At 38.6% G+C, this 25,902-nt stretch overlaps 1 protein-coding gene across 1 annotated transcript in view; it reads right to left on the bottom strand.

The window, feature by feature from the left end:
- The window catches only part of FAR2 (fatty acyl-CoA reductase 2), a 151,489-nt gene that overhangs the window by 23,678 nt on the left and 101,909 nt on the right, over nt 1-25,902 (bottom strand). Inside the window, exons 2-4 of the mRNA XM_042946170.1 lie at nt 22,218-22,446; nt 6,059-6,234; nt 2,978-3,157 (exon numbers count right to left, since the gene is read on the bottom strand). Of these exons, the coding sequence (XP_042802104.1) occupies nt 2,978-3,157; nt 6,059-6,234; nt 22,218-22,406 (545 nt within the window). The 5' untranslated portion in view covers nt 22,407-22,446. The remainder of the gene's footprint in view (nt 1-2,977; nt 3,158-6,058; nt 6,235-22,217; nt 22,447-25,902) is intronic.

The raw sequence follows: 25,902 nt of genomic DNA, 5'->3' as shown, positions 1-25,902 counted from the left end.
CAGATCATGATCTCAAGGTCACGAGATACAGCCCCGTGATGTCCTCTGTGCTGAGCGTGGAGCCTGCTTAAGATTCTCCCCATCTCCCTCTGCCCCTCCCCTGCTTGCACACACTTGCACCATCTCTCTCTCAAAATAAAGAAACATTTTTTAAAAAGAAGAAAAAGTGGGCTGTCAGAAATAGGGATAAGATATGGGCATACAGGTGTTTTACACATAGGACTTCACATCCCCAAATATAAGCTTGCTATGGAATTCTGCCATCTATTTTCACGTTTGTCTAAACGAGCAAACAAGCAAACAAACGTCAGCCAGGACGGTGTGAAAATGATCATCTCATTCCATCAACAAAATTTCATTTCATTCAGCAAATATTTGAGTCCCTACCAAGAGCTGGCAATGAAAGCAAGAAGAAACAAGAGACATTCTCTTCCTTTGCGAAACTCACTGCACAAGAAAGAACACAGATAAATAACCAGCTATTTAGAATAACCCTTGTAAGAGCAATGAAAAAGATGGACATGGGGGACGACGGCAACTCCAGAGGAGGCCGCCTCAGTGCAATGGCTTCCAGGGGAGAGCTCTGATGTCTGAGTAGGAATTAACCAGGGAAGCAGAGGTGCAAGTAGTTTCCAGAAACAGAACCGTCACGAGCCAAGGCAGAGAGGTATGAGGGAGAGGACAGACTACTTCAATGTGGCAAGGGAGGGCTGCCGGAGATGACGCTGGAATGTGGTCCTGAATGTAACACTGTGAGTGAATCATGTGCGCTTATGACTTTTCCCTGTTTAAAAAACAAACAAACACACAAACAAAAAAACAAACCTTGGTTCCTTAAGTGCATGCAAAATATACTCTGTGGAGACAAAAGTTATTTCATTTTTAGTTCTGTTTGGCTGCCTAGTTTTAAAAATAATTATACACCTTGGAGAGCATTACATGACAGAGAGACATAAATTTTGTACAAATGTCAATTACAGTTTGATCATAAATCAGGTAGCAATTACCTGCCTTTACCAGGGGATGGATAGTGGGGAAGGATGGAAGGTGCTGAACACCTGAAGTAAATCAACTCCTCTTCTGGGAGATGAGTTTATTCTTGTTTAAAATCTAGGGTTATAGGGGCACCTGGGTGGCTCAGTCGGTTAAGCGTCCGACTTCGGCTCAGGTCATGATCTCGCGGTCTGTGAGTTCGAGCCCCGCGTCGGGCTCTGTGCTGACTGCTCAGAGCCTGGAGCCTGGAGCCTGTTTCAGATCCTGTGTCTCCCTCTCTCTCTGACCCTCCCCCGTTCATGCTCTGTCTCTCTCTGTCTCAAAAATAAATAAACGTTAAAAAAAATAAAAAAAAAATCTAGGGGTATAAAGTGTCTGGACACAGCTTGGGAGGGAGGAAGTGCTATGGAGCACCTGGAGGAGCCCCTTTCTGGGGAGGAACTGAATCTCATTCCCTATCTCTTTTCTCTGGCAAACTCTCCGAGACTTTCAGTGCTGCCTCACATCGTGCTGTGATCTGTCAGGGGCCTGGACAGGTCAACAGTGGAGTGGGCCTCTGGAGTCTCAGCAGTCGAGTCTGGAATCAAAGCAGGTCTGCCCCTTTCCTGGGTGCAGCAAATACGTAAGCACCACGTTTAGCAAGAGACAGCACTGTAGAGGGCAGCTGACTGACAGACAATTCGATTCTGTCCAAAAACACTGGGGGTTTCCACATCTGCTCTCATATACCGACTCTGGGTGTCGGAGCATCTTTTCTCCAGCCATCCCGACAAGCTCTGGACTCAGAAGGTTCCTTTGCACCAGTTAAGCAAATCATCGCTTATTAGTGACTTTAGGTAACCTCCGGGTCCTTTAGATGACTTTCATTCTTCTTTGTCCTGGATATTTTAAAATGACAGGTAAAAATATCTGTTCTCAGAGCTGTAGGAGATAAAAATGTTTGCCCTGAAGGGAATGAACTCTTGATTTAGCTAAGCTTCATTTTAAAAAGTATATCTTAAGTAGAAATACCAGTATTATATGAAAGTAAAATCTGACAAACTTCACTGTGAAATAGTCTATTTTCTCTGATGTATTACTTTTTTTTGCAGAGTTTGTTTTGTTTTTTAAACAAGGTAAACTTGGTAAACTGGACAGAATAATGGAGAATGTAATGAAGAATATAAATATATATTCTTTTTTAATGAAGAATATGAAGAATATAAATAATGAAGAATATAAACAGAAAACAAAAATGTACTTATTCTGAGACCATGGTCACGTCCTAAGAAGAAAGTGGTTCCTATTAGCAGGCAAGAAGAGACAAATGCTATTTTTCCTTCTCAATAGGACAATAAGAAAAGTGTATCTGGGCCTAATCGACCAAAAGACGGGCAATTTCTGCCAGATCTGGGAGGATTTCTGCTTACCTATTAGTTCTTTATTAACCGATTAACTGCTATTCAACACTCTAGTGCAACTGCTTCATAGAACTCAATTCATCATTGCTACAAGATGGGCATTGTTGTTAGCCCCACCTCGCAAATGAAGGAACTAAGGCTCAGAGAGGCCAAGGAACCTACCTAAGGTCACACAGATATAAAGCTGCAGAACCCCTGTAGGTCTGACTTTCTTCTGCACTTTCATACTATCTGCTCTACTTATTTTCTCTGGTGACCACGCAAGCTCATTAAGAAGTGAGAAACCACCTCTACGGAAAGCATTCCCAAGTGCCTCTTGCAATCCTAAACCACTTAACAAAACTTTTCTGTGGGATTTATCTATGCCTGGCCTTCCTCCCCACCCCCCCCCCCCCAACGTCTATACTTCCCCACCCTGGAAATGACAGGAATAGCAGGGACAGGGGAGAGAAAACAAGCACCTTTTCAAAGCATGCAGTCTCAAGGATGACTCACTTCGTTACCTCATTAATGAATGACTACAAAGAAGCAGAGAGAACAGCTATCTGCCCACCTCTTGACCCCCCTCATCTGACCCAACTTACTCCATGGAGTCGATGATTTTTTTTGGCTCCACAGGGCATGGATAGATGACTTCATCGATGTGCTTCAGGTTACAATTTGAAAAGGCCGTAGAGATATGTATGAAGGCTTCTAGCTTTGGCATCTGACTGGCCATAAGCAAGAGCTGCTGGGTGGCAGTGACATTAAGTTGCACGGCATGCCTGCAGAAGGTTAAGCAGAGGGAAGAACAATGAGGCAACCCAGCACCCTGCCTTGCTGGAACTGTATCTACTCCAATAACTTGCATGTCCATCTGAATTTTGTGGCTGCACCAAAGGACCGGGAAGATTGGGCGCCTGGGTGGCTCAGTCAGTTAAGCGTCTGACTTTGGCTCAAATCCTGATCTCACGGTTCGTGGGTTTGAGCCCAATGTCAGGCTCTGTGCTAACAGCTCAGAGCCTGGAGCCTGCTTCAGATTCTGAGTCTCCCTCGCTCTCTTCCCCTCCTCCACTCACGCTTTCTCTTGCTCAAAAATAAATAAAACATAAAACAAAAACAAAAACAAAAACAAAAAAGGACCATGAAGAAAAGTATGGGTCATGGCTACAGTTACGTGATGCCTGGAATGTGTTATATGTTGATTATGCATTCTGTGCACATAAATCCTATTCATGGAAGCATTGTGCATAGTGCATGTAGAGATCACATGGTTCTAAATCAGCCGGAAGGGGGGAAAATCATAATCCTATGAATTTGTAAAGGGGCTTCTCAAGCAGCCATTAAAAATATAAAAATACATAAACTGAGCCTTTGACTCAAGAAGCTGGAAAATTCAAATAAATTGTAGGGGAGCAACAGTGAATACAGAATGAGAAAGATACATTTCTCTTGCAAAGGTCTGGGTCAGACATAAAAACTGATGTCAAAATCCTGAATTTTAGCTAACAGAACACAAAGTTCTATACACACAATATGTGGTGACAATGAAATAGTTGATTCTAGAAGTAATATGGCTTATATAATATTAAGAACCCTATTAATCTAACTAAAAAAGAAAAACTAAATGATCCTCTATATGATTTTGAAAAGTTTAAAAAGGACATTCAATATCCATTGCCAATTTATTTTTTAAAAATTCACTAAAAGAAGAATAAAATGATTAAAGTATGTCTATTTCACTTTGCTGGCTTGTATCTTGCTTCATGGTGAAAAGTTAGGAACACCCCTTTTAAAGTCAGGGCCAAGAAGGATGCTTACAGTCACTACTACTAACTATTGTTCTGAACTTCCACCTTGTAATAAGAGAGGAAAATAAAATTAACTAACAGATACAAAAATTATAAAGACAGTCACAAAAATTGTGATCAGATTACATAATTGTGTTTCTGGAAAACAAACAAAAAAGCTAAAACAACTATCCTGGGATATGCAATAATTCATTCAGTAAGGTATCTATTTATAAAGTTATGTAAAAGGAAAAAAAAACTGGAGAATATAATGGAAGAAAGGCACACATTCAAAGCTGAACATTTGAAAAATATGTCAGGTGAATAATAAATAAATGGGATATATAAAGAAAATTATAAAACTTCATGGAGGGTCACAAAAATTGAATAAACAATACATTGTTCTTGATAGGAAGAGAAAATGGTTTAAGGATGTTAAGTTTTTCTAAATCAGTTGACATATTCAAGGTAATCCTAATCAAAATCCCAACTTTTTAAGAACTTGGGAAAATTATTCTAAGTTTAATCAAGAAGTATAAGCAGATGAGAATAGCAAGGAAAATTCTATAAAAGGTGAATGATGTGTGTATGCTTGTCTAATAACATAAAAATTACAGTAATAAAATACTGTGGTATTGGAAGAGAAAGCCTAATTAATGGAACAAAATAAAGAGCTCAACAATGGAAATTTAGTATATGAGTTCATTTTAAATAAAGAGTAAAAGCAAATCATTTAATAAATGTTGCTTAAGAAGTAGCCATCTGTTAGAATTTTTCTCAAAAGCTACTCTACATTCACACCCACACCACTTTTCTTTTTATAGAATTTTCTTATTTCTCTTTACAGGCAAATAAACTTTAAATGGGTCAAAGACTTAAACATGAATATGAAGCAATAAAAATTCTAGAAGAAATTATGAATAACTGCATAAATAATAAAAATAGTTGAGGGCAAATGATAAACTGTTAAAATATTTTGGGCCTTATAAAAGACAAAAAATTAGTATGCTAAGACTTCCAAGAAGTCGTAAAATTGACAAGAGAAAAGTGTTTCAATAGAAAAACAGTCAAAGAACATGAATCGGCATTTCACGAAAGAATAAAATGTCAATCAGCATTTCAACATCTTCAACTTTTCTAATCAAAATATGCAATGGCATTTTCATTGCATTGGCAACATTAAAAATAATTAAAGGATTCTAACACAGTGCTATTCGGGTGTCAGAAATCAGCATTCACGCACACAGGGACAATTACTTCAATCACGCCTTTTTGGAAAACAATTTATCATTAACTGTTCAACGTTAAACATAAACTGTTTATAACCTGGGCATTATCTGGTACATCTCTAACAATTTTACTTCTGGACATTTACCCAGAGTAAAGCACACAAGGATTTACAAAATGCGAGCACAGAGATGTTCATTGAAGAGTTTTTTATAATAGTGAAAAATTAGAATAATCCAAAAATATCCACTAAAACAGAACTGGTTAAGTATATTATATACACATACAATGGAATGTCATGTAGTCGTTTGAAATTACAAAAGAATATTTATTGACAATGAAAGACATCCAAAAGTAGAATTGAGCACATTGCTAAAACATTATCAGTATGATGCCATTATTTTTTGGCAAAGTTGGACATAAATCTATTTTATTATGGATGTGTAAAGTAAAGTTGGAATGGTTATCTCTGGATGGTGAAATTTTTGGAGAAGTTTTACTCCTTTATATTTTTACTTATTAAGAATATATATATATATATACTTATTTATTTATTTATTTATTTATTTATTTATTTATTTATATTTTAACAGAGACCACGAAGGAACTCACACGCACGTGCATGCGCACACATACGTACACATACAAGCTGTGAGACGAAGAATGTACCTCAGAGGATCATCAAAGCGCACAGTGGCCGCACAGTGGAAGATAATGTTCGTGCAGGAGAGAAGCTCCTGCATGTCCTCCTTGCTGATGGCGAAGTCATTCTGATTGAGATCTGCGTAGATCGCTCTGATCTTCTCATGCACATTTGGACAGACTTCTTTGACCTTTTCAAACAGCTAAAACATAAATATAAATCAAAATGCAGAGAGCGGCATCACCGCATTTCCCTGACTTGTTTCAGGGTCATTTCCCAACCTGGTTTTGTTTGTAATATCACTCAAAGAAGGCATTTACTCAAGAGCCATTTGTTTTACTTCATGCAATTCGGTCAGTATAGTACAATTTCCGCTCCTCTTAATTTGATAAACATAAAAAAAAATCAGTTTTAATTACCAGTAAGGAGTATCTTTTGAACTTTTCCTGCAGGGTGAAGGAAAGGTGAAGTCATCTGTATCCCGCCCCATCCTCTTTTCCCCTACAAGGCAGCTTTGTGTTCATACCTTGGTGATTGTTTCCATTTTGGGCTGGGAAATGTGCTTTTCAGCGCAAAATGACCAGCCTTTACCAAGTACCAGCAAAATCACTGGCCTTCACAAAGGAGGTCTTATGGGCACAAGTTCAAAACAACTTGGTTAACTGGCCCAGATGAACAAGATGTCTCAGCAGCACAAACATAATTAGAAAATAACAAATGAAGCAACTTTGTAATGGGTAAAACAAATGAAACTTTTATATCATCTCATTCTAATATCAATGGCAGTTATTGTCTAGTAAGACAATTACATGAGTCTATGTACTTTTTATGGGATTTTAATTGATTTCTTAATATTCTAATTTATTTATAAAGGGAAAAGGAATGAGCACTGGCAGTTTTAGCTTTTATTACAATTACTCAGATGGAACAGTCTCTCCTTTCCCTTCCACACAGAAGTCCTGAGGTTAAATTGGTCTTTCCCATTTTCTCAGCAAACACAATTTTAATAAAATGGTCTTTGCTTCAACTATTCTGTTAAAATGAAATTTTACTGTAGAATTGGTATGGTATGTGAACAGTGAGGAAAAGTAAGGCTGAATGTTTTAAAAGGTTAGGAGCAGAGAAAATTAGTCTGTGGTTTTAATGATAATACAGTAGCAGAGACTGTCCTCTGTTTTTCTTCAATCCAAAAGAATGTTTTCAGGATCATCTTTGATCCTGAGTAGCAGGTTTCTTCTCTCCATTAGAGATCTACCCTAAGCTTTTTAAATTGAATAGTAAGAAGTTAATCTTAGGCAGTCAGAGGAATCATGTCTCATCTGAATCAGGCAAGACCACGTTCAGTTTTCTAGGTGTGCAAGATGGTTTGGCATTGATCTAGCTGCATTTCAGGGACGAGAGGCAAAAAAACAAAAACAAAAACAAAAACACCAAAAAAAACCCTTCCAGGCTGCTCCGCCATCTTGGTCCCTCCTCAGGCATGACCATGTTCATTTGCCCTTCTGGGAATCCAGTGAAGGTGACCAGGGAAGGAAGTCAAATTCACACACTGGTGTGGCAAGTTAATAAACTCCTGTCTTTGACCTACAGTCTTCCTGCACTGCAGGATCAGCCTTTTCAGTAGGGTGTTAACTACAATTCTGAAAAGAATTTGGAAGTTAAATCACTCCTCAATGCTTTTTCTGACATTGGGATTGATGTGTCTAAGGGACCTTCTCAATAAAAGTCATTCTAGTTCTTCCAGAAAAGTTTTTAACAGCTTTTCTAATCCTGATGAATCATATGCATGTTAAATACTGTTTTTCACAATCAAACGCTTTCCTTCTTATAGTCCATGTTAATCATACAACGAATTGGGTATCTGGGGATAAATTTACCTAAAATTCACACAATCCCCCCCTTTTAAGAAATGGATTTGTAGAAGGCTCTTTTTTGAGTCTACATGACAGATTTCATTCACAAGAAATTTATTCAGGGTTTCTGTGGAGTCTTTGACTTTGGCCTGTGTTGACTTCTGGCTACATAAGAGTATTAGGTGGAAAATGACTTGTGTGTCCATCCTTCCGGCAGTGGGGTTCCTCACACATGATGTAAGCTACCATACATAGATTTTCCTTTGCCTTCACTTTTATGACTTTAAAAGCAGAGAATACTGTTATGCCAATATTGTACTTTCAGACCACCTGTGCAATGTCAAAATACCACATTTACTGCATTATTATTTTAGGAGATAATTACTATTACAGGAGATAGTGTTCCCATCTATATTCTATTTATTAATTTACATTTATGAGAGGGCATATCTGAGTGAACATAGTGTAATTTATTTTTTAAAACATCTAAGTTTTCTAATCCAGATGGGATTTATTATGGTCAATTGGAATAAATCAGTGAATTGGCTGCATCAGTTCAAACCGCAGTGCTAAGTGAGGGTCACATTTTAGGATATCCAGGCCCAAGAATACGACTGGTCTCATCTGGACTCTCACCGTTTTGCTACAGCCTCTAACAAAACAATACTTAAATAGAGTGATGAGATTACAGCCAACTGCCATCCAACAGGTCAGTGCTTTTCATAGTGTTATCCACAAGTGAACTGCATTGAAATCACCAGAATACATGTTAAAAATGCATATCTCCAGAGCCCATCCCACACGCACTAAATACAAAATGACGGGGGCACACCAGGAGTTTGATTTCACGTCAAGTTCCCTGGCTGACTTTAACTGATCCCAAGAAAAGAACTTCTTTGGCTGGGGCGTTAACATGGATAATTGCTGGTGAACAATAGTGTATGACTCATCTTCCTTTATAATTGTCCAGACCAGTTACAGGGCATCAGTGGTTTTCAACCTGTGTAGGCCTAAGAGAAATCTAGGCACCGGTTAAGAATGACTTCCTTACTCTACGCTCAGAGATCCTGACTCAATAGGTTTGGCATGCAACCCAGGAAGCTGTATTTCTTAACCAGCTCCACCGTCAGGTCTGATATCTAGGTACCATACTTGGTGAAAATTAGTTTTGAAAGTTTGTGTCCATTTTTAAAGTCGGGGGCTTAAATTACCCCCTCTGGTTGGTAAATTCCTTGATTCTTGTTTATTTCTTTACGCTTGACTGCACCCAGTTCATTGAAAAGACTCAAATGTTGCTTGTTAAATTGAAATGAATTACTGTAAGAACAGTAACAGAACCATGAATGGGAGCTAAATTCCTGAAATCCTTTGGTTACCAGCTCTTTTGTGTTGGTGGGATGAAAGACAGAGGATAACTACTAAAAGTAGAAGGAACAAAGTGTTCCCTTGGGTCCTCTGCATTGACTGCAAACGGGGCTGGAAAGGATCAGCATAGAACCTTCGCTTTCCTAATAATGACAAAACCGGAGGACAGAGGAAATGTTGCAAATGGGTCCTCAGTGGACACCAGCTCTTCTGAAAGTTTCTTTTGCTGATGTGAGACATTCACTAAAGGTAAGAAAAAAAACAGGTGGAACAAAAATGAGCGAAGAAAAGAAATTTTAAAAATTTCACTGAAGATCCACCAATAAGGAACTTCATATAATTATTTTAGGTTCTAAGAGTTTATCATATTCCTTCTCATATATATTTTATTTAATGGCACAGGAGTGAGAAGGTAAAAAGCAAGTAATTACCTGCCATATATGAAAACTCAAGCAGAGGACTGCTGTGTTTCCATTTTCTGAAACCTTTTCTTGACAAAGGCAGGACACTTCTGTGGTCACTGGAAGATCACAGCTGAGAGGCGATCTAACCATTTCAAACTGATAACAAAGCTACACATTTCTCTTGGAAAGTGTAGGAGTGTTCTATTGATTCGATGTTACACAGACAAGTATTTCTCTCTCTTAATTTGTTTTAAACACAAGAGATTATTCCATTTATGGCAATAGTTACTGACAGCCCAGAGGCAAGAGAGAAACTCTGCAAATCCGAAATGAGAAAATCAGCAGAAAGAAGACAAGAGACATTTTCTGGATTCAATAATCTCCTTAGGTAGGACATCTGTAGGCAGACACTACAACTCTGTTTTTATTAGAAGCAGGAATTGAACAAGGGGTGGGGGTGGGGGCATGACATTTATGTTATGCTTTTGAAACAATGTAGATGTCCTGAACTTGGATTTCTATAATCAACTTTGTTACCCACATGACCTGACTTTGGAGATATCCACAGGGGATTCAGTTGCTACTTCCCAGGGGAACGTGGAAAGTCATAATATCTTTAATAATCATAAGAGTCTTTGATTATTAAAGTTAATAATACTGACTGGAGCACCAGGCGTCCAAAGCAGAAAAGAGCTTACAACATTTTTGGGAGAAATTTTGGAATGCTGTGTAAGAGCAAATCAACAGATTCTGCAAGTTAGCTCTTGAACAAGAAAGACTTATCAAGAAAGGATATAATCTAAGTTGAAAACAGTTAAACACAAATAAGTGCAAGTAAACTAAGGCAGAAGCTATCATGAAAATTTACAAAATGTTAAGATATTGCTAGTTCACGAATAACTCTCATAAGATATAAAGGATTAACATAGAAGTTTTTATTACCTCAGCAAGGACCATTTCTATAGGACCATAAAGCAGTATGGTGTAGCAGTGTGGTTATTGAACTTTGGCATGCAGCTGGGTTAACTAGAAAGTTGTTTAAAAAAACAAAAAACAAAGCCCTAGGTGTCCTGAACCTGGAGATTCTAACTCAGTTCTGAGTTGAAGCTTGTGTGTCTGTACTTTGAAAAAGTTCTCCAGTGAGTCTGATATACACTGTAGGTAAGAGCCCCTGGCATACTAGAAAGATCTCAGGCTCTTTGGAGTCAGGAAGGCCTGGGTTTGAATCCTACTGCTGCCATTTATTAGCTGTGTGACTGAGGCAAGTTACTCACTTCTTGGGGCCTCAGTGTTTTTATTTGCATATTCATCTAAAATGCTATTTGTTAAACTCTCTGTGTTCTCAGAGAACTAATGATTCAGCATATATTCTGCTATTCTTAAAAGCAATTTTGCATTAAAAATTTTTAATTCACTTTGCATAAAAATCTATGATAAACACCAAAGATGACACAGTGGTCAGTCTATCATCTTGTTGTTTTATGTCCCCAAGGTAATTTTCACAGAATTCCTTGAGAATAAGTACGCGGACCAAAGAGGAGGTAGGGCGGCTAGGAAGATGGAAACCAATCTTTTTTTTTTTTTTAAAGTTTATTTATTTATTTTGAGAGAGAGACAGAGATAGAGTGAGTGGGGGAAGGGCAGAGAGGGAGGGAGAGAGAGAATCCCAAGTAGGCTCCACACTGACAGTGCAGGGCTCAAACTCATGAACCATGAGATCAAGACATGAGCCAAAACCAAGAGTGGAACGATTAACCGACTGAGCCAGCCAGGCGCTGTGATGGAAACAAATCTTAAAATTACTTCCACTCTCTACAGAATTGGTGGCATCTCTGCATTCTCCAGGCTACCGGATGGGTAAAGTGGTGATACTAATCCAGAGGTGGCCATGGTTTTCCCTTCCTAATGAAGTGGTCATCATTGGGAAGTATAATGCCTGGAGAGCAAGGCTTACTGCCAAGACAACCAGGGCTTGGAGGATGCAGTTTCTTGGGGAGGCAATGCAATGTGGTGGGGAAGGTGTAAGCTTTACAGGTAAGAGAACAGTGTTTAAAATCTTTGTTACTTCCTTGGGATTTCCTTAGATAGGCGACAACCTTTCTTGGATTAGTTTGTCATCTGTGAAGTAGCAAGAAAGCATTCCACAGAGTTGTGTGAGGGTCAGATAGGGTCAGGAAAGTCAGATGCCTAGCATAGTACTTGCTACTTCAGTTCTTGATAATAGGAAAACTCCTTTTCCACATATACAATAATACTCAGTTTTCAAAAGCTGCTAATCAGACGGCTGTGTGTGTGTGTGTGTGTGTGTGTGTGTGTGTGTGTGTGTATTTGCTGGGTCATCAAAGGTTTCTGATTATACCATGTGATCCGGATACCTCTGCAAACTGAATGTATTCCAGAGTCAAGTTGAATCTTGTGGCTTGATGACTTTTTGAGTGAAATGAGTATGGGCAATTTGAAGCTTTTAAGAAAGAGACCTGATATCACTGGAAGAAATTGAAAAAGAAGGAAAGAAGTTGGATGTGTGAAATCATGCCAGAGATCGAATTACCTAGTAAATTGTATTGCAAAAGAAAATAAGAGATTGGGAAAATAAATTGCTTCTGCTTCTGGTACTGTTATTATATCCCCAGGACTAAATCAATTTCTTTAATTTTTTTTTTCTTAAGAGAAAGGAAATGACCCACAGGGGGTTGGCTTAACATGCTTCAACTAATCTGAGTTGAGTAACTGTCAGACTGAAGGCCATTTACACTCTTTTAAAACTGTGTATTTGTTAATCATGGGAAATTTAAATTCCTGGCAAGATTATATTCTAATTGTCCTAAGTTCATAGAATCCTCTTGCTTTTTGTGGGATGGTTTCTCAGGAAAAATAAAATCTAGTAACGGAACAAAACTGGCTTTGGGAATTTAAAATACAAACTTCTGTTTCCAATTGCCTTTGCCTTATATAGAGATTTAACAGAACCATTAATGCCAATCAGAAATTCATTTTTGAAAGTTGGGAACAAGCAGATCTTACACAGGGTAGCCTTGAACCAAGCATGAAAACGCCTTTTTTCCTCATGAAAAAGTCTTTGAAAATTAATAAGGAACTTCTACGTAAAATGAAATGAACACTTCTGTTGAGTGTTTCTTAATACTTAACAATGTCAGATTGTTGACTTTTCTTTTGCAGGTGTTACTTGATTCAAAGTTAATTTGTTTAAATGCATTATTTTTCCTCTCAAGGATTATTTTGTCTAATGCCTTCTAGAAACTACCAAACAGTGATAGTTTGTGAAAGGAGTCAATAAACTATTTCAAAAAATGTTACGCTCTCCCATTGTCTTAAACCTGGTTAGTTCTGTGAACTGAGAGCCCAGTGTGTGACCTTGTATGATACATTAACCACAGCTCTCCAGGGTATTTCAGAGCTGATTTATCTCATGGGCAAATAAGGGCTTATTGAGTAATTCACATTTTTCCAGAGAAGTTGACTTGAAGTATCCAGTGCAACCTGCCAAGCCCTACCTTTGTTTAAAAATCCACTTCGTAGTGACATTGTACAAGATAGTCCCGCCCTGGAAACCTTGAGTTTTGCCTGGTCTTCTCGGAGGATTAAAAAACCCAGCATCTAAACCCAGCATAATGTTACTGATTATGTTCAGATGATTCTACACCCAGCATAATCTCATGGCAACCTTTCCCTTTTTTGATTACTATAGTTTAATAGGAGAAGCCCAAACTTTCTACGGATTCTCTCAATAAAACATTTTTTAGATACTAACCTCTCAATCACTCTTAATTAACTACCTCTTAATATAATTCAACTACCTGGGGTTTTATTTTTCAAATACGGACATTGTCTCCTTGATGTTTTCTTAAACAGTTGTTAGGAATAGATTACAACCAATTTAAGACCCTAAATTGGTATAAGTAGGGCATGATTGTTGTAAAAAGGAACACATCTTTAAGACACTAAAGACCCTCAAAACACATTTCTTGGAACTTGATAACTGAATGAATTATTGGCAACCATTACCTGCTGTAGTGGGGAAAAGCCATGTCTTGTTAAGCAAAGCCATATTCAAGATAGCAAAATAGATAAAATATCAATTTCTCTATCTAAAATTGTTTTTGCTACAGTGAAAAGCTGGTTCGTTGAAAAATGAATAAATTTTTCATAAGTAAGAACTAAGCGGCCAGCATGGGAGCCCTGGGGACCCATGATTTGAACAGCACGGGTCTGTGATGAGCATATTCACATTTCAGCACATGGTATCTGGCTTTTTTTCCTTAGATGTTTCTCAGATTTTATGAAATAAACTAGAAGATTAAAAAATAATAATGCTAGAATCATATTTCTAATACAAATCAAACCAAATTATTTAATTTTGATAAACAGTTTCAAAACTCACAATCAACTGAACTTATATCTGATGACCTAGTTTTGGAAATTCATGGTTGCCTTGCTGCCTTGCTTATTGGCTTTTTTAAAAAGTGGGTGTTTCCTCCCCCACTATAAATGTGAAACATGTTCATTGTTACTGTATTTGCAAGACTTTGGGAAAATATTCCTGCTCTCATTTGTTCACTATGAAAGAGGGTGCTTTCTGCCTTACCATAAAAGTAAACATGCTCATGATGACTGTAATTTGAAAAGTTGGAAGTTCCAAAAAATAGAATTAACTCAAGATCCTACCGGCATTTAAGGACGTTTGTTGAGGTGATACTGAATATGGTTTTGCATAACTTTTTTTGCACTCAATATATGAGAAGTGTTTTCTCATGTCATTTAATAGTTTATAAAATATGACCTTTAATGCCTACATACTAGTCTAACAAATGTATTGTTTATATTATCATTCCTCGACTGTGGAACATTCAGATTGATTCTAGTTTTTGCTACTATAAATCATACTACAATAATATATTGGTACAATATTTGTGTGTCTCTGGTTGTTTTCTTAGAGTGCCAGCTTAATTGTCTTTGTGAGAAAGTCTTCAAGAATCTGCCATCAATTCAGATATCTGTCCCTCTATTGATATAGAGCACTTCCCTTAAGTGCTCTGAAAATACTTCAGAAACTTAGTTATATATAAGAAAACTGGTCTGTTCTGATTCATGAGCCCCACTTCCATGTGGCCAAAGGATGAAAAACAACCTTTTTTCCAAAGCATTTCCCACTTAATTGTCTCCCTCTGAAAGCACGGAATCAGGAAGCGAGAGGTGGTATCTGTCCATACAATGAAAGGAAAGAAATGAATCAGATGCATGAATTTTGATAGATACAACAGATGTTCTCTTGACTGTATTTCCTGGGGACATAGTGGGAATCAAAGGCAAACTGATAACACTTTAATTTATTATGTCTTAAAGAAAAACTTCCATGGGCACCTGAGTGGCTCAGTCATTTGAATGTCCAACTCTTGATTTTAGTCTGGGTCATTAACCCAAGGTCATGGGATTGAGCCCTGGGTGGGGCTCTGCGCTATGCATGGAGCCTACTCAAGATTCATTCTCTCTCTCTCTCTCTCTCTCCTTCTCCCCAACTCAGGCTCTTTATCTAAAAAAAAAAAAAAAAAAAAATTAAGAAAAGACATACTTCCAAGCCTAACTTACCTGATATGACATAACATACCTTTATCTACCTTTTAAGAATACCATTGTACTTTGAGGGGCGCCTGGGTGGCTCAGTCAGTTAGGTCCCTGACTTCGGCTCAGGTCATGTCTCAACAGTTCGTGAGTCCGAGCCCCACGTCAGGCTCTGTGCTGACAGCTCAGAGCCTGGAGCCTGCTTCGGATTCTGTGTCTCCCTCTCTCTGCCCGCCCCCGTTTGCTCTCTGTCTCTCAAAACTGAATAAACATTAAAAAATTAAAAAAAAAGAATACCGTTGTACTTTGAGATGAATTAGAATTCATACATTGCTATGTATGAATGAAGAGAAATATTGCTTAAAAATGATACCAGGCCTCACTTAGGAATAAGGTATGATTGCATTTAAAGCACCCTGTCTATGTCAAAATAAAGTTAAGTGACAGAATAGAAACTGGGTCTTGATTTGTGGATGATATTTAATAAATACTTGCAGAATCAGAGGCCTATCAGAAGAAACACTAACCCAGATAGTAAAGTTCTTCTGAGTAAAAACCAGGAGCAAGAGTGGCCATACAATAGGACTAAAGTTTGGCCTGGACTCAGACAAGACCACTGAGAAACTAGAATGCATTAAACTTGTTCATTCAACAAATTTGGTTGATTACCTACCAAGTGGACAGTGATAACACATGAGAGTAATGACAATGGAAAGGTCTTAGACTTAAAATTTAGAGGGAAAAGTTGGGGTAATAAATGTGTTAAATGTGTAATAAATGTGTTTTGGCTAATCCAATACACTTGAGAAAATGGTGTATTATCTGCCAAACGTAAGACTCTTTTACTCCTACTGGATTTGACATTAGGAGATCATAAAAGCAGACAGAATTATTAGGAAATCAAAGGTTTATGGGCATATTCCCTGAAGTATAACCCTATCTTGGAAAGTTGATTGTGGCAGCCACATATTTGGAATAACCAACTTGCACCTTCCCCCCAAATTCTAACCAAATAGAAGAAAACTAGAATTCATATGGAATATTCTCACTTTTAAAATATGATGCTACAAAAATGTTAAACTACATTATTCCCCTTTTAGGTAGAAGCCCCAGATCTGTCCATTCTGCATGCTTCTATCTGACCACGTACATCAAAAATTTATGAAAGAATAATGAATGCCTTTGCTACAAAACCAGAAATAGCTAGAAACTTAAGAAGACTTTTCCATGTGCCAATCTCTTGAGCATTTTGATGCTACAGTAATTGTTTCCTTTTAAAACACTCATTTATACATATCTTCAGTAGTTTCACATTACAACAGCAAAGGCTTCTTTAGGGAGAGGACAAAACTTTAATTAAGAAAAGAAAAATATTTTTATTCTGAGGGTGAATTTAGGAGACTGTGTGAAGACAGTGTTAGCAAAGGGGTGGGTATGTGAGCCTGACTGTTTACAGAAAGCTAACTTTGTATGCTGGACTTGATACTACTGGGACTATCTTGAAAGATATGGAGAACAGTTTTTAAAAATTTCAACTGGGGGCGACTGGGTGGCTCAGTCGGTTAAGCGGCCAACTTCGGCTCAGGTCATGATCTTGCGGTCCGTGAGTTCGAGTCCCGCATCAGGCTCTGTGCTGACAGCTCAGAGCCTGGAGCCTGTTTCAGATTCTGTGTCTCCCTCTCTCTGACCCTCCCCCGTTCATGCTCTGTCTCTCTGTCTCAAAAATAAATAAATGTAAAAATTTCAACTGGAAGACATCTATGGGACTAGAAATGGAGACTTCTAAGCATTCGGGGATTCAGCAAATGGCTGCTGGTTGGTTTTTTCTTGGTTTTAAATGACAACTAACCTCCAGTTTAGTTATCTCTGCATTGGAGATGACCAATTGATGGCTATGTTTTAGATTAGTGAATGTCAAAAGCTGATTATTTTATGCTTTACATTAACAAAACCCATACAGAAATTCTACTTCACCTTTTTAACCCACAAGTCAGCTTTGGTTTCTCTGCACCTTAATTGAATTGTGATTGATTACACTCCCAATTCAAGATACTCCCCAAGATTATTCAGAATTCTCAGGTGGCTAATTTTTCATTGTTGTTTCTGCTCTTGCTTTTTCCCTAACTCAGTGATGCAGTAAGATTATTTTATAAAAACATATTTTGCCTAACACATTTAGGTATTCTGTATCAGAATGCATTTTGCTGATCCTCTATTCCATGAGTTGGCAGAGTTCTTCCGTAAGGGGAAAATGTAGTATGATTTCTGTTTCAATTACTCAACTAAATTCATTGCAATCACAGATCCCACAATTAATTTCCCATCTTCATCAGTTGAGTGCTGTTTTATTACCATTATTTAAAATAGCGGAATCATCCAGCTTTCAGAAGACAAAAAAAGGCCTTCAACTGGAGTGTCATCCCCTAAAAGATAAAGCTCAAGCTTCCATATTTGAATAGTAATATTAAAAACTAATAATTGCCAAGTTCTTATCCTGGTCCAGGCACTATTCTAAGTGTCTTTCCTGTATTAGCTCACTGACATCTCACAACAGTGTAGAAGACAATAGCCATTAGTATCCTTATTTGGGTTACTCAGGCTCAGTTATGTAAAGGCACACTGCTTGGTGGGGAGAGGACACCAACTCAGGTCTGTGTGACTCCTGAGACCAGGCTCTTCTCAGGATGCTTGCTTCCTAATATCCATTCTTCTGGGTCTTGAGAAGTACCTAAATTATCATTCAGATGTTCTCCATTCTCCATGTAGCCACTGTGCCTCAGGAGAAGATGGTCTCACCCTAGCCCCGGGGAAAGACTTATCTAAGTGAACTCTTACCCTCTGCTCAGTGGTTAGCTTAGATCTGGAGTTTCTGAATAAATCAGTATATGTCATACCACATGTGATAGGGGTTGGTCCAGAAATGGACATATAACCTACCCTAGGCTGGTAAGATATAAGGGGAAATACGAGGTTTTCAAGAAAAGAGGTTTCATCAATCTTGAAAGAGAGTTTCAGGGGGAGCCAGCCTCTCTTTATCCAAAGGCTGTCATATATATGTATATGTATATGTATATGTATATGTATATGTATATGTATATGTATATGTATACACACACACACACACACACACACGAATCTTGCAATGATAACAACCATCTTATTCATAACTGGAATAAAACTAGGACAAAATGGCAGAGCTGAGAGATTCACAGACCAAGGTGGCCAGAGCTCCAGCCCACTGCCCATGACTGTGGTCCTGGAGTTTCCCATTGTATAATCAATATATCATCTTTGTTTTCTAAGCCGGTTTCAATCGAGTTTTCTTCCAACTGAAAGTGAGCTAACTAATACAATTGTGTGTAGTCTTTCAGAATCTGGCCTGAACTAGCATGCCTTTTTAGTTCTTAAAAACTCACTTGTTTGGGGCTAAGCAAGTCACCCAGAGGTTCTCAAATATACCATACCAGCCATCCATTTGCAGGTGTGGTTCTTCCCGCTTAGACTGCCCTTTGGTTTCCTCTCTCTGGAGAACTCGTGTTGCATTGTAATCATGTTTTACATGACTATCTCCATCACTTGACTTGGCCGTGTCATTTTTGTCTTCATATCCTTAGTGCCTAGCATACGTGTGACACATAAGCAAGCACTTCAGTAAGTGTAGAGTTAATTAAAATGAGGGGCAGCATGAAAATCTTAATCACAGCATGGTCCTTCCATACAAGACACTCAGTCATCTAAATAAATGCTGTCTAAAACTCTGGGATTATAGAAATGTTCTATACCTGTACAGTAAAGCAGCCAGCAGCACACGTAGCTATTGAGCACTGAAATATGGCTACTATGACTGAAAACTGAATTTTAAAGTTCACTATTGTAATTAATTTGAATTTAAATAGCCACATACTCTAAGTCAAAACAAAAAACAAAACAAAAAAATTAATATAATCTGGAAGGGGTTTTTTTTGTGCAAAAGGAGTGTATTCACATATTTTAAAAATGTAATCTTAAGGTTTGTCTTTCTTTTGAATTTTTAGTTTCAAAATGAATATGAGCCATAATACCTTATATGTCACAGTCAGTAATAAGGATTGGGCTGTCCCTTCCCTGAACACAGCATTCTTGACAGCCAATCAGCAAGAGCATCCTCATATTCTGAGGCAAGAATTCATGTAGTGAATTTTTGTAGTGGAAACTTTTCAGTTTTTGAATGCCCAGAAATAAAATAAAGCACATCACTTTTCCCCCCATGGAAAATCTTTTTGTAGGTATCAAATTCCACATAGCCAAGAAAATGGGTCTTTGCATAACTAAAGCCTGTTTTCTTTAACATTTATTTAGTTTTGGGAGACAGAGAGAGATAGAGTGTGAGCAAGGGAGGGGCAGAGACAGAGAGAGACACACAGTCTGAAGCAAGCTCCAGGCTCTGAGCTGTTAGCACAGAGCCCGACATGGGGCTTGAACTCACAAACTGCAAGATCATGCCCTGAGCCAGAGTCGGACATTTACCCAACTGAGCCACCCAGGCACCCCTCCAAAGGCTTGTTTTCAGTAAGTGATGGAATCTGTTCTTTTTCGCAATTAACGTTTCTGTTATAAATGATAACATAGAAGTAAGATGCCTTAAAAAATAATCATAGTGTATAAGCTTCTCCAGATTCTTTAGATGTCCAAGGAATTCAATAAATAAAAGTACTAAAAAAAGAAAAGAAGCCCCACAAAATGGTCATGCAGACATGGTGTTTTACCACAGATATTAAGTTGATCAGCCATTTAATGCACAACAGATTTCTTTCCTCCCATAATTCACTTAGGTAAAATTTATGGAGAAAAGAAATCTATACAATAAACCCTAATTAGCATAACAGTAAAAAGTGAGGCCACAGGGGATAGTGGTTAAAACTATACCATACCTAATGATGTCAGACTTGGATTTGAATCCAGAAAGACTTGAGTAGGGGAGAGAGATAGAGTGAGGTGGATAGACAGACAGACCACTCTCGGGTGAGCAAGATATTATTACCCTACTTACAAATAAGGAAACCAAGGCTCATAGATACAAGTATATATCTTGCCCACCGTCACACAGCTATTAATTGTTAGTGCTGAGGTTCAAACCCAGATCAGTCTGCCTTGTGAAGCCTATGCTTTTCAAGCACTATCTGATGATAACAGACAGTTCCCAGGTGATATTGATCCTGCTGGTCTGGAAACCACATTTTGAGAACCACTATATATAAAGGTCAATAGCAGGCAATAAATAGCCCAAGAGTGGGAACAAGTGTGGAGATTTGCAAGTCAGTTTCACAGATAAGTTATATACAGTACAATCAAGATCTCCAGGACAAAAGTAATATTGTTGTGTCATTGAAAAGAACAGTAGGTAAAGACTGTGCTGACCACAAGACTCTGCCACAATATTTATCTAAAGATCTATTCTCTGGCTACAAAGCTAAAAAGGCATGTCTGCTATGTGAGAAAAACAAACTCCATTAGGGATATATAAGTGAACAAAGCTGTCTGAAGAGGGATCTAGATTTCAGCTTTATGCCACCTTATCCTTTTGGTCTTAAGACCCACTAGCTACAAAGCAGGCAGTGTTGGGCAGAGGCAAGTGTGTTGCCTCAGGGGCCAGACTGAGATCTAGAGTCTGACTCTCATTTACCACCTGGGTGACCTCTGGTAAGTTAACACTCCAGGCCTGTGTTCCCATCCATAAAATCTGTAAAATGAAAATTGAGGATATGAATCATTCTTTTTTCAACAGGCTGTTGCAAAAATCAATGAGGTAAGGCACAAAAAAGCCTTTGAATGGTGCCTGCCATGTACTAGGTGCATAAGTACTTAATACTAAGTACATAAGTACTAACTACATAACTGTCAGCTACTATTATTTGTCCCACTGCTGAGTCAAGCCATGAGAAACAGGAGAGGCTTTCCTGATTCTCTTGATGATCATTTGTACCAAAATCTCATCCAGGTACCTGCAGATAAATGTGATCATCGGGGTTCCTGAGTGTCTGTAATGTGCTGTGCTAAAAGATACTGCCTCCGTTAGACGGGAGCATTCCTACACATGGGAAAGGAGGCTTTTTATAAAAGAAAACAAAAAAACAACAACAAGAAAAACACCTTATTTAAATTTTCCTTTTGCCAACCCTAAATGACCCTGTATATTTCAAAGGGGCCTCTGAACCAGACACATGCCTTTTTTTTTTTTTTTTTTTTTTCATTTAATTCCTGTGGCAATCCTGGGAAGTCCTTGTCTCTGTTCCTATGTTGAACACCGCAAACCGGAGCTTACGAGGTAAAGTGACAATAAACTGATAAGCCAGAATTTGAGCTAAGATATGCTTGAGACCAAAGCCAATACTACCTTCAGATTTATAAAACATGGGAGGATACGTATAATCTTTTATTTAAGGAGTGAGGGGGTCTGATACGCAAATGCTCATTTATGTATGTAATATTTCATGTTCCATGTTTTCCCCTTAGAAGAACCTATGGAATAATACAAATACCAAGTTACCATAGATAAGTATGTAACACCTAAACCTTGTGGAGTGTGGACAACTGCCAAGTATTATCGCATGGCTACTTACTAATCATACCTGTTCAGAATAGAATAGAATATCCAAAACTTTGGGGGGGGGGGGAACTACCTTGAATTTAGAAGTAGGAAAGGGTTCTGTTGAACTTTGACAGATTTTGAGGTTGGAGAGTCCACTCTGGGGATTTTAGCATTTTTGATTCTTACTCAGTAATTTCCAGAGCATAGAGTATCTGCTCACCTGCCCTGGACAGAGCCTATGCCCTCTTTCTTCTCCTACAGGAAAACACCACAGATTTCTATGAGCACCTGATTGCCATCTTGTCTCCTCTCCTCTACCTGCCCAGGCATCCTGGCCCCCCCACTTGCAATCTGGGGCTGTCAGGGAATACTGTAGTGAGTCATCTTGCCCCAAGGCTCTTCCCCTAAGGCATACCTTACTATTTAGGATCTGGAAAACCCTCTGCTGCGTAGTCTGGCCAGCCTTGGTCCTCACAAGGATGTAAACGACTTTCAGGTCTGGGCTGGTGCGAAACAGCTTCTCCATCAACACTTTGCCCATGAAGCCTGTGGCCCCAGTGATGAGAATGGACTTGCCACCATAGAAAGCTGCAATCATGGACATGATTCTTCTCTTTGTCTTTTATAGCTATGGAAAGAGGTTCCTGAAAAGGAAGGGAAATAACAAAATGTTACATTCTCAGAAGCTCAAAAATGCAGTCATTTAAAATGTTTCTGATGCTTCCAGGAGTTTTGAATGTAGAAAAAGGCCCAAGTGAGGACATCATGGTTTATTGACAAATGATTCATTTCAATCGAGATTTATTGAGATCACTTTATTAAATGCCAGACTTTATGCCAGGAATTGTGGGCAAAAAATGAGTGAGACATGGTTCTTGCCCTCAATAAATTGCTCTTATTCAAACGGAGGCCAACACCTAAATACATCATTAAATATAATACGTGAGTGCTAAAACAAAGGGGGTCACAGAGGCGGGGTGTACAGCAGGATCTGGAAATTGCAGAAAGGCCCGCCTGAATAGGTGGTGATGCATGAGGTAAAACTGGAAGGCAGAGAAGGGCTGGGGTAAAGGTGTCCCAGTCCAAAAGCAAAAGCAAAGGTACAAGCTATAGATTGTGTTATATGGAGGAAATAAAAGGAGTTCAGGGTTACGAGAATGTAAATGATAAGGCTAGGAGTGGCCCCAGAGCCTGTGAAAATTAAGCTGAGAACAGCCATCACATTTTTTGAAACTTATGATGGAATTACTATTACAGTGGCAGTTTTATTTACAGAAAATATTGGAACAAATAGCTTTTGGTCTCACTTGAACTAACAGGCCTTTGCCTACCTAGCCATTTCTGAATAAATATGCTTTTCTCTTCCTTGAGCTAAAAAGGGGCCCCATGCCTCCCTTTCCCTGTATGGTAGCTATTCTTAGGGTTGAAACGTGGCAAGAGACAAAGGGCAGAGAAGCTCGAACAAGTGAAGCCACAGACCAGGGACTTTGTTAACCCTGAAGTGGCTCCAGGTGATCTATTGTCCGTTTCCGGCCGTTGCCAGGAACACAGAGAAGGAGCAAATCTGGTAGGGGGAAGCCACATGCGGCATTTGGATCCTGGGCCTCCTGGAAAAGGCACCATATGCTGTAGGCATGCAACGTGAAGTGTTTTGTCTTTAAGCCCGGGTTTAAAACTGTCCATTGGAAGCAGTGGTGGAGAGCTTTGAATGAAACAGTGCTGTGGTGTGGGTGCAGACTTCCTTTCTGTCATTGTCACGGACGGCCATCTGTAGCCACTCCCCGGCAATCTGCTGGATGGGGTTGGGTTGATCTTGCAAAACACAAGCCCAGGGACTGGCCCTAACATCAGAGCTCGTGAAGAAGACAAAAACAGGCAGAAGAGTCAGCACCCTGCCTTGTCAAGTCCAGTCAGGATTACTCTGCCAGTAACTCCTCAACGAACTCCTTAACTTCTCATAGTCATAACTTACAAATTGTAATTATAGACATAGTTTATACTGTAAGGAATTTGAGGCTGTTCTTGGGCAGAGCTCTTTGCCTTCGGAGGATTCATTCACTCATGAATTCACTCAACAAGTAATTTTCAGGACCTATCATGCCGGCATCTGTGCAAAGTTCCAAAGATTAAGAGATGAATAAGGCAAACAGACCCTTGCATTCCCTTTAGCAGAAGAGGCCAGCAACACAAAAGTAAGTAAATATGCAAACAAGATAATTATAGACTGTTACAAATGCAAATAAAATAGGGATCAGTGACAGAAATCACACCCAATCATCAACACTATTCACTTTAGGAAATCTGGATTTCAAATCATGTTAGCTATATCCCCTGAGTCCCTATTTAAACCCCTCTTATTGAAGGCTGATGTGAAAAATACTATTTTGAAGAACACATTTGGATTTGGTGCAAAATAGCAATCATAATTTTGGTCATGTTCAATAATGCTATTTGTGCTGCAATGTATCCAATGATTTTCTCAAGATTTTATCACTTGGGAAAAGTATTGATGAGTTTTGTCTTGCCTGCCTTGAAACTCAGGAAAGTGCTGTAACCAAGTCCGGAAGGCAGTATGACATCCTAGTTTAGTGCACAGGTTCTAAGCAAGACCATCTGAAATCAAATCCCAGTTCTACCACTTATTAGCTCTGTGACCTCAGGCAAATTATGAATTTCTCTCTGCTATAGTTTGCTCATCAGTAAATGGAGATAACAAAAGCATCCACTTAATAATGCTGTGGTAAGAATTATATGAGTGAATACATTAAAACTGTTAGCAATCAGGGGCGCCTGGGTGGCTCAGTCAGTAAAGCGTCTGACTTCAGCTCAGGTCATGATCTCTCATTCGTGAGTTTGAGCCTCACATTGGGCTCTGTGCTGACAGCTCAGAGCCTGGAGCCTGCTTCAGATTCTGTGAATCCCCCTCTCTCTGCTCCTCCCTAACTTGCACTTTGCCCCTCTCTCTCTCTCAAAAATAAAGATAAACATTAAAATTTTTTTTTTAACTCTCAGCAATCAAAACAGTATTCTATTGGCACAAAGTAGACACCTAGATCAGAATAGACAGCCCAGAAATAAATCCACATTTATATGGCCAATTAATCTTTGACAAAGAAGACAAGAATATACAATGGAGAAAAGACAGTCTCTTCAGCAAATGATGCTGGGTAAACGGGACAGCCACATGCACAAGAATGAAACTGGACCTCTTTCTTATACCATTCACAAAAATAAACTCAAAATTCATTAAAGACCTAAATGTGACACCTTGAGCCATAAACTAGAAGAAAACATGGGTGGTAATTTCTTTGGCATTGGCCATAGAAACATTTTTCTTGATATGTTTCCTCAGGCAAGGGAAACAAAAGTAAAAATAAACTATTGGGACTATACCAAAATAAAAAAGCTTTTGCATAGCAAAGGAAACCATCAAAAGATATTTAATTGGAGGCAACCTACTTAATTGGAGAAGATATTTGCAAATGATATAGCCAATAAGGGCTTAATATCTAAAATATATAGAGAACCCATACAAGTATACATCAAAACATCCCAAATAATCTGATTAAAAATGGGCCGAGAACCCAAACAGACCTTTTCCCAAAGAATACATTCACATGGCCGACAGACACATGAAGGGATGCTCAACATCACTCATCCTCAGGGAAATACAAATCAAGACCACAGTGAGATAGCACCTTACACTTGTCAGAATGGGTAGAATCAAAAAGACAAGAAATAACAAGTGTTGTGAGGATGTGGAGAAAATGGACTCCTTGTGCACTCTTGGTGGAAATGTAATTTGGTGCAGTCACTGTGGAAAACAGTATAAAGATTTCTCAAAACATTAAAAATAAAATTACTATATGATCCAGTAATTCCACTATTAGGTATTTACCCAAAGAAAACAAAAACACCAATCTGAAGAGATACATGCCTCCCTATATTTACTGAAGCCTTACTCGGCATTACAATAGCCAAGATACGGAAGTAACCTAAGTGTCCATCAACAGATGAATGAACACAGAAGAGGTGGTATAGACACACAATGGAATATTACTCAGCCATAAAAAGAATGAAATGTTGCCATTTGCAACAAC

The sequence above is a fragment of the Panthera leo genome, chromosome B4 (genome assembly GCF_018350215.1).
Source record: "Panthera leo isolate Ple1 chromosome B4, P.leo_Ple1_pat1.1, whole genome shotgun sequence".
Taxonomy (NCBI): domain Eukaryota; kingdom Metazoa; phylum Chordata; class Mammalia; order Carnivora; family Felidae; genus Panthera; species Panthera leo.
This window is presented reverse-complemented; position numbering and strand designations above follow the sequence as displayed.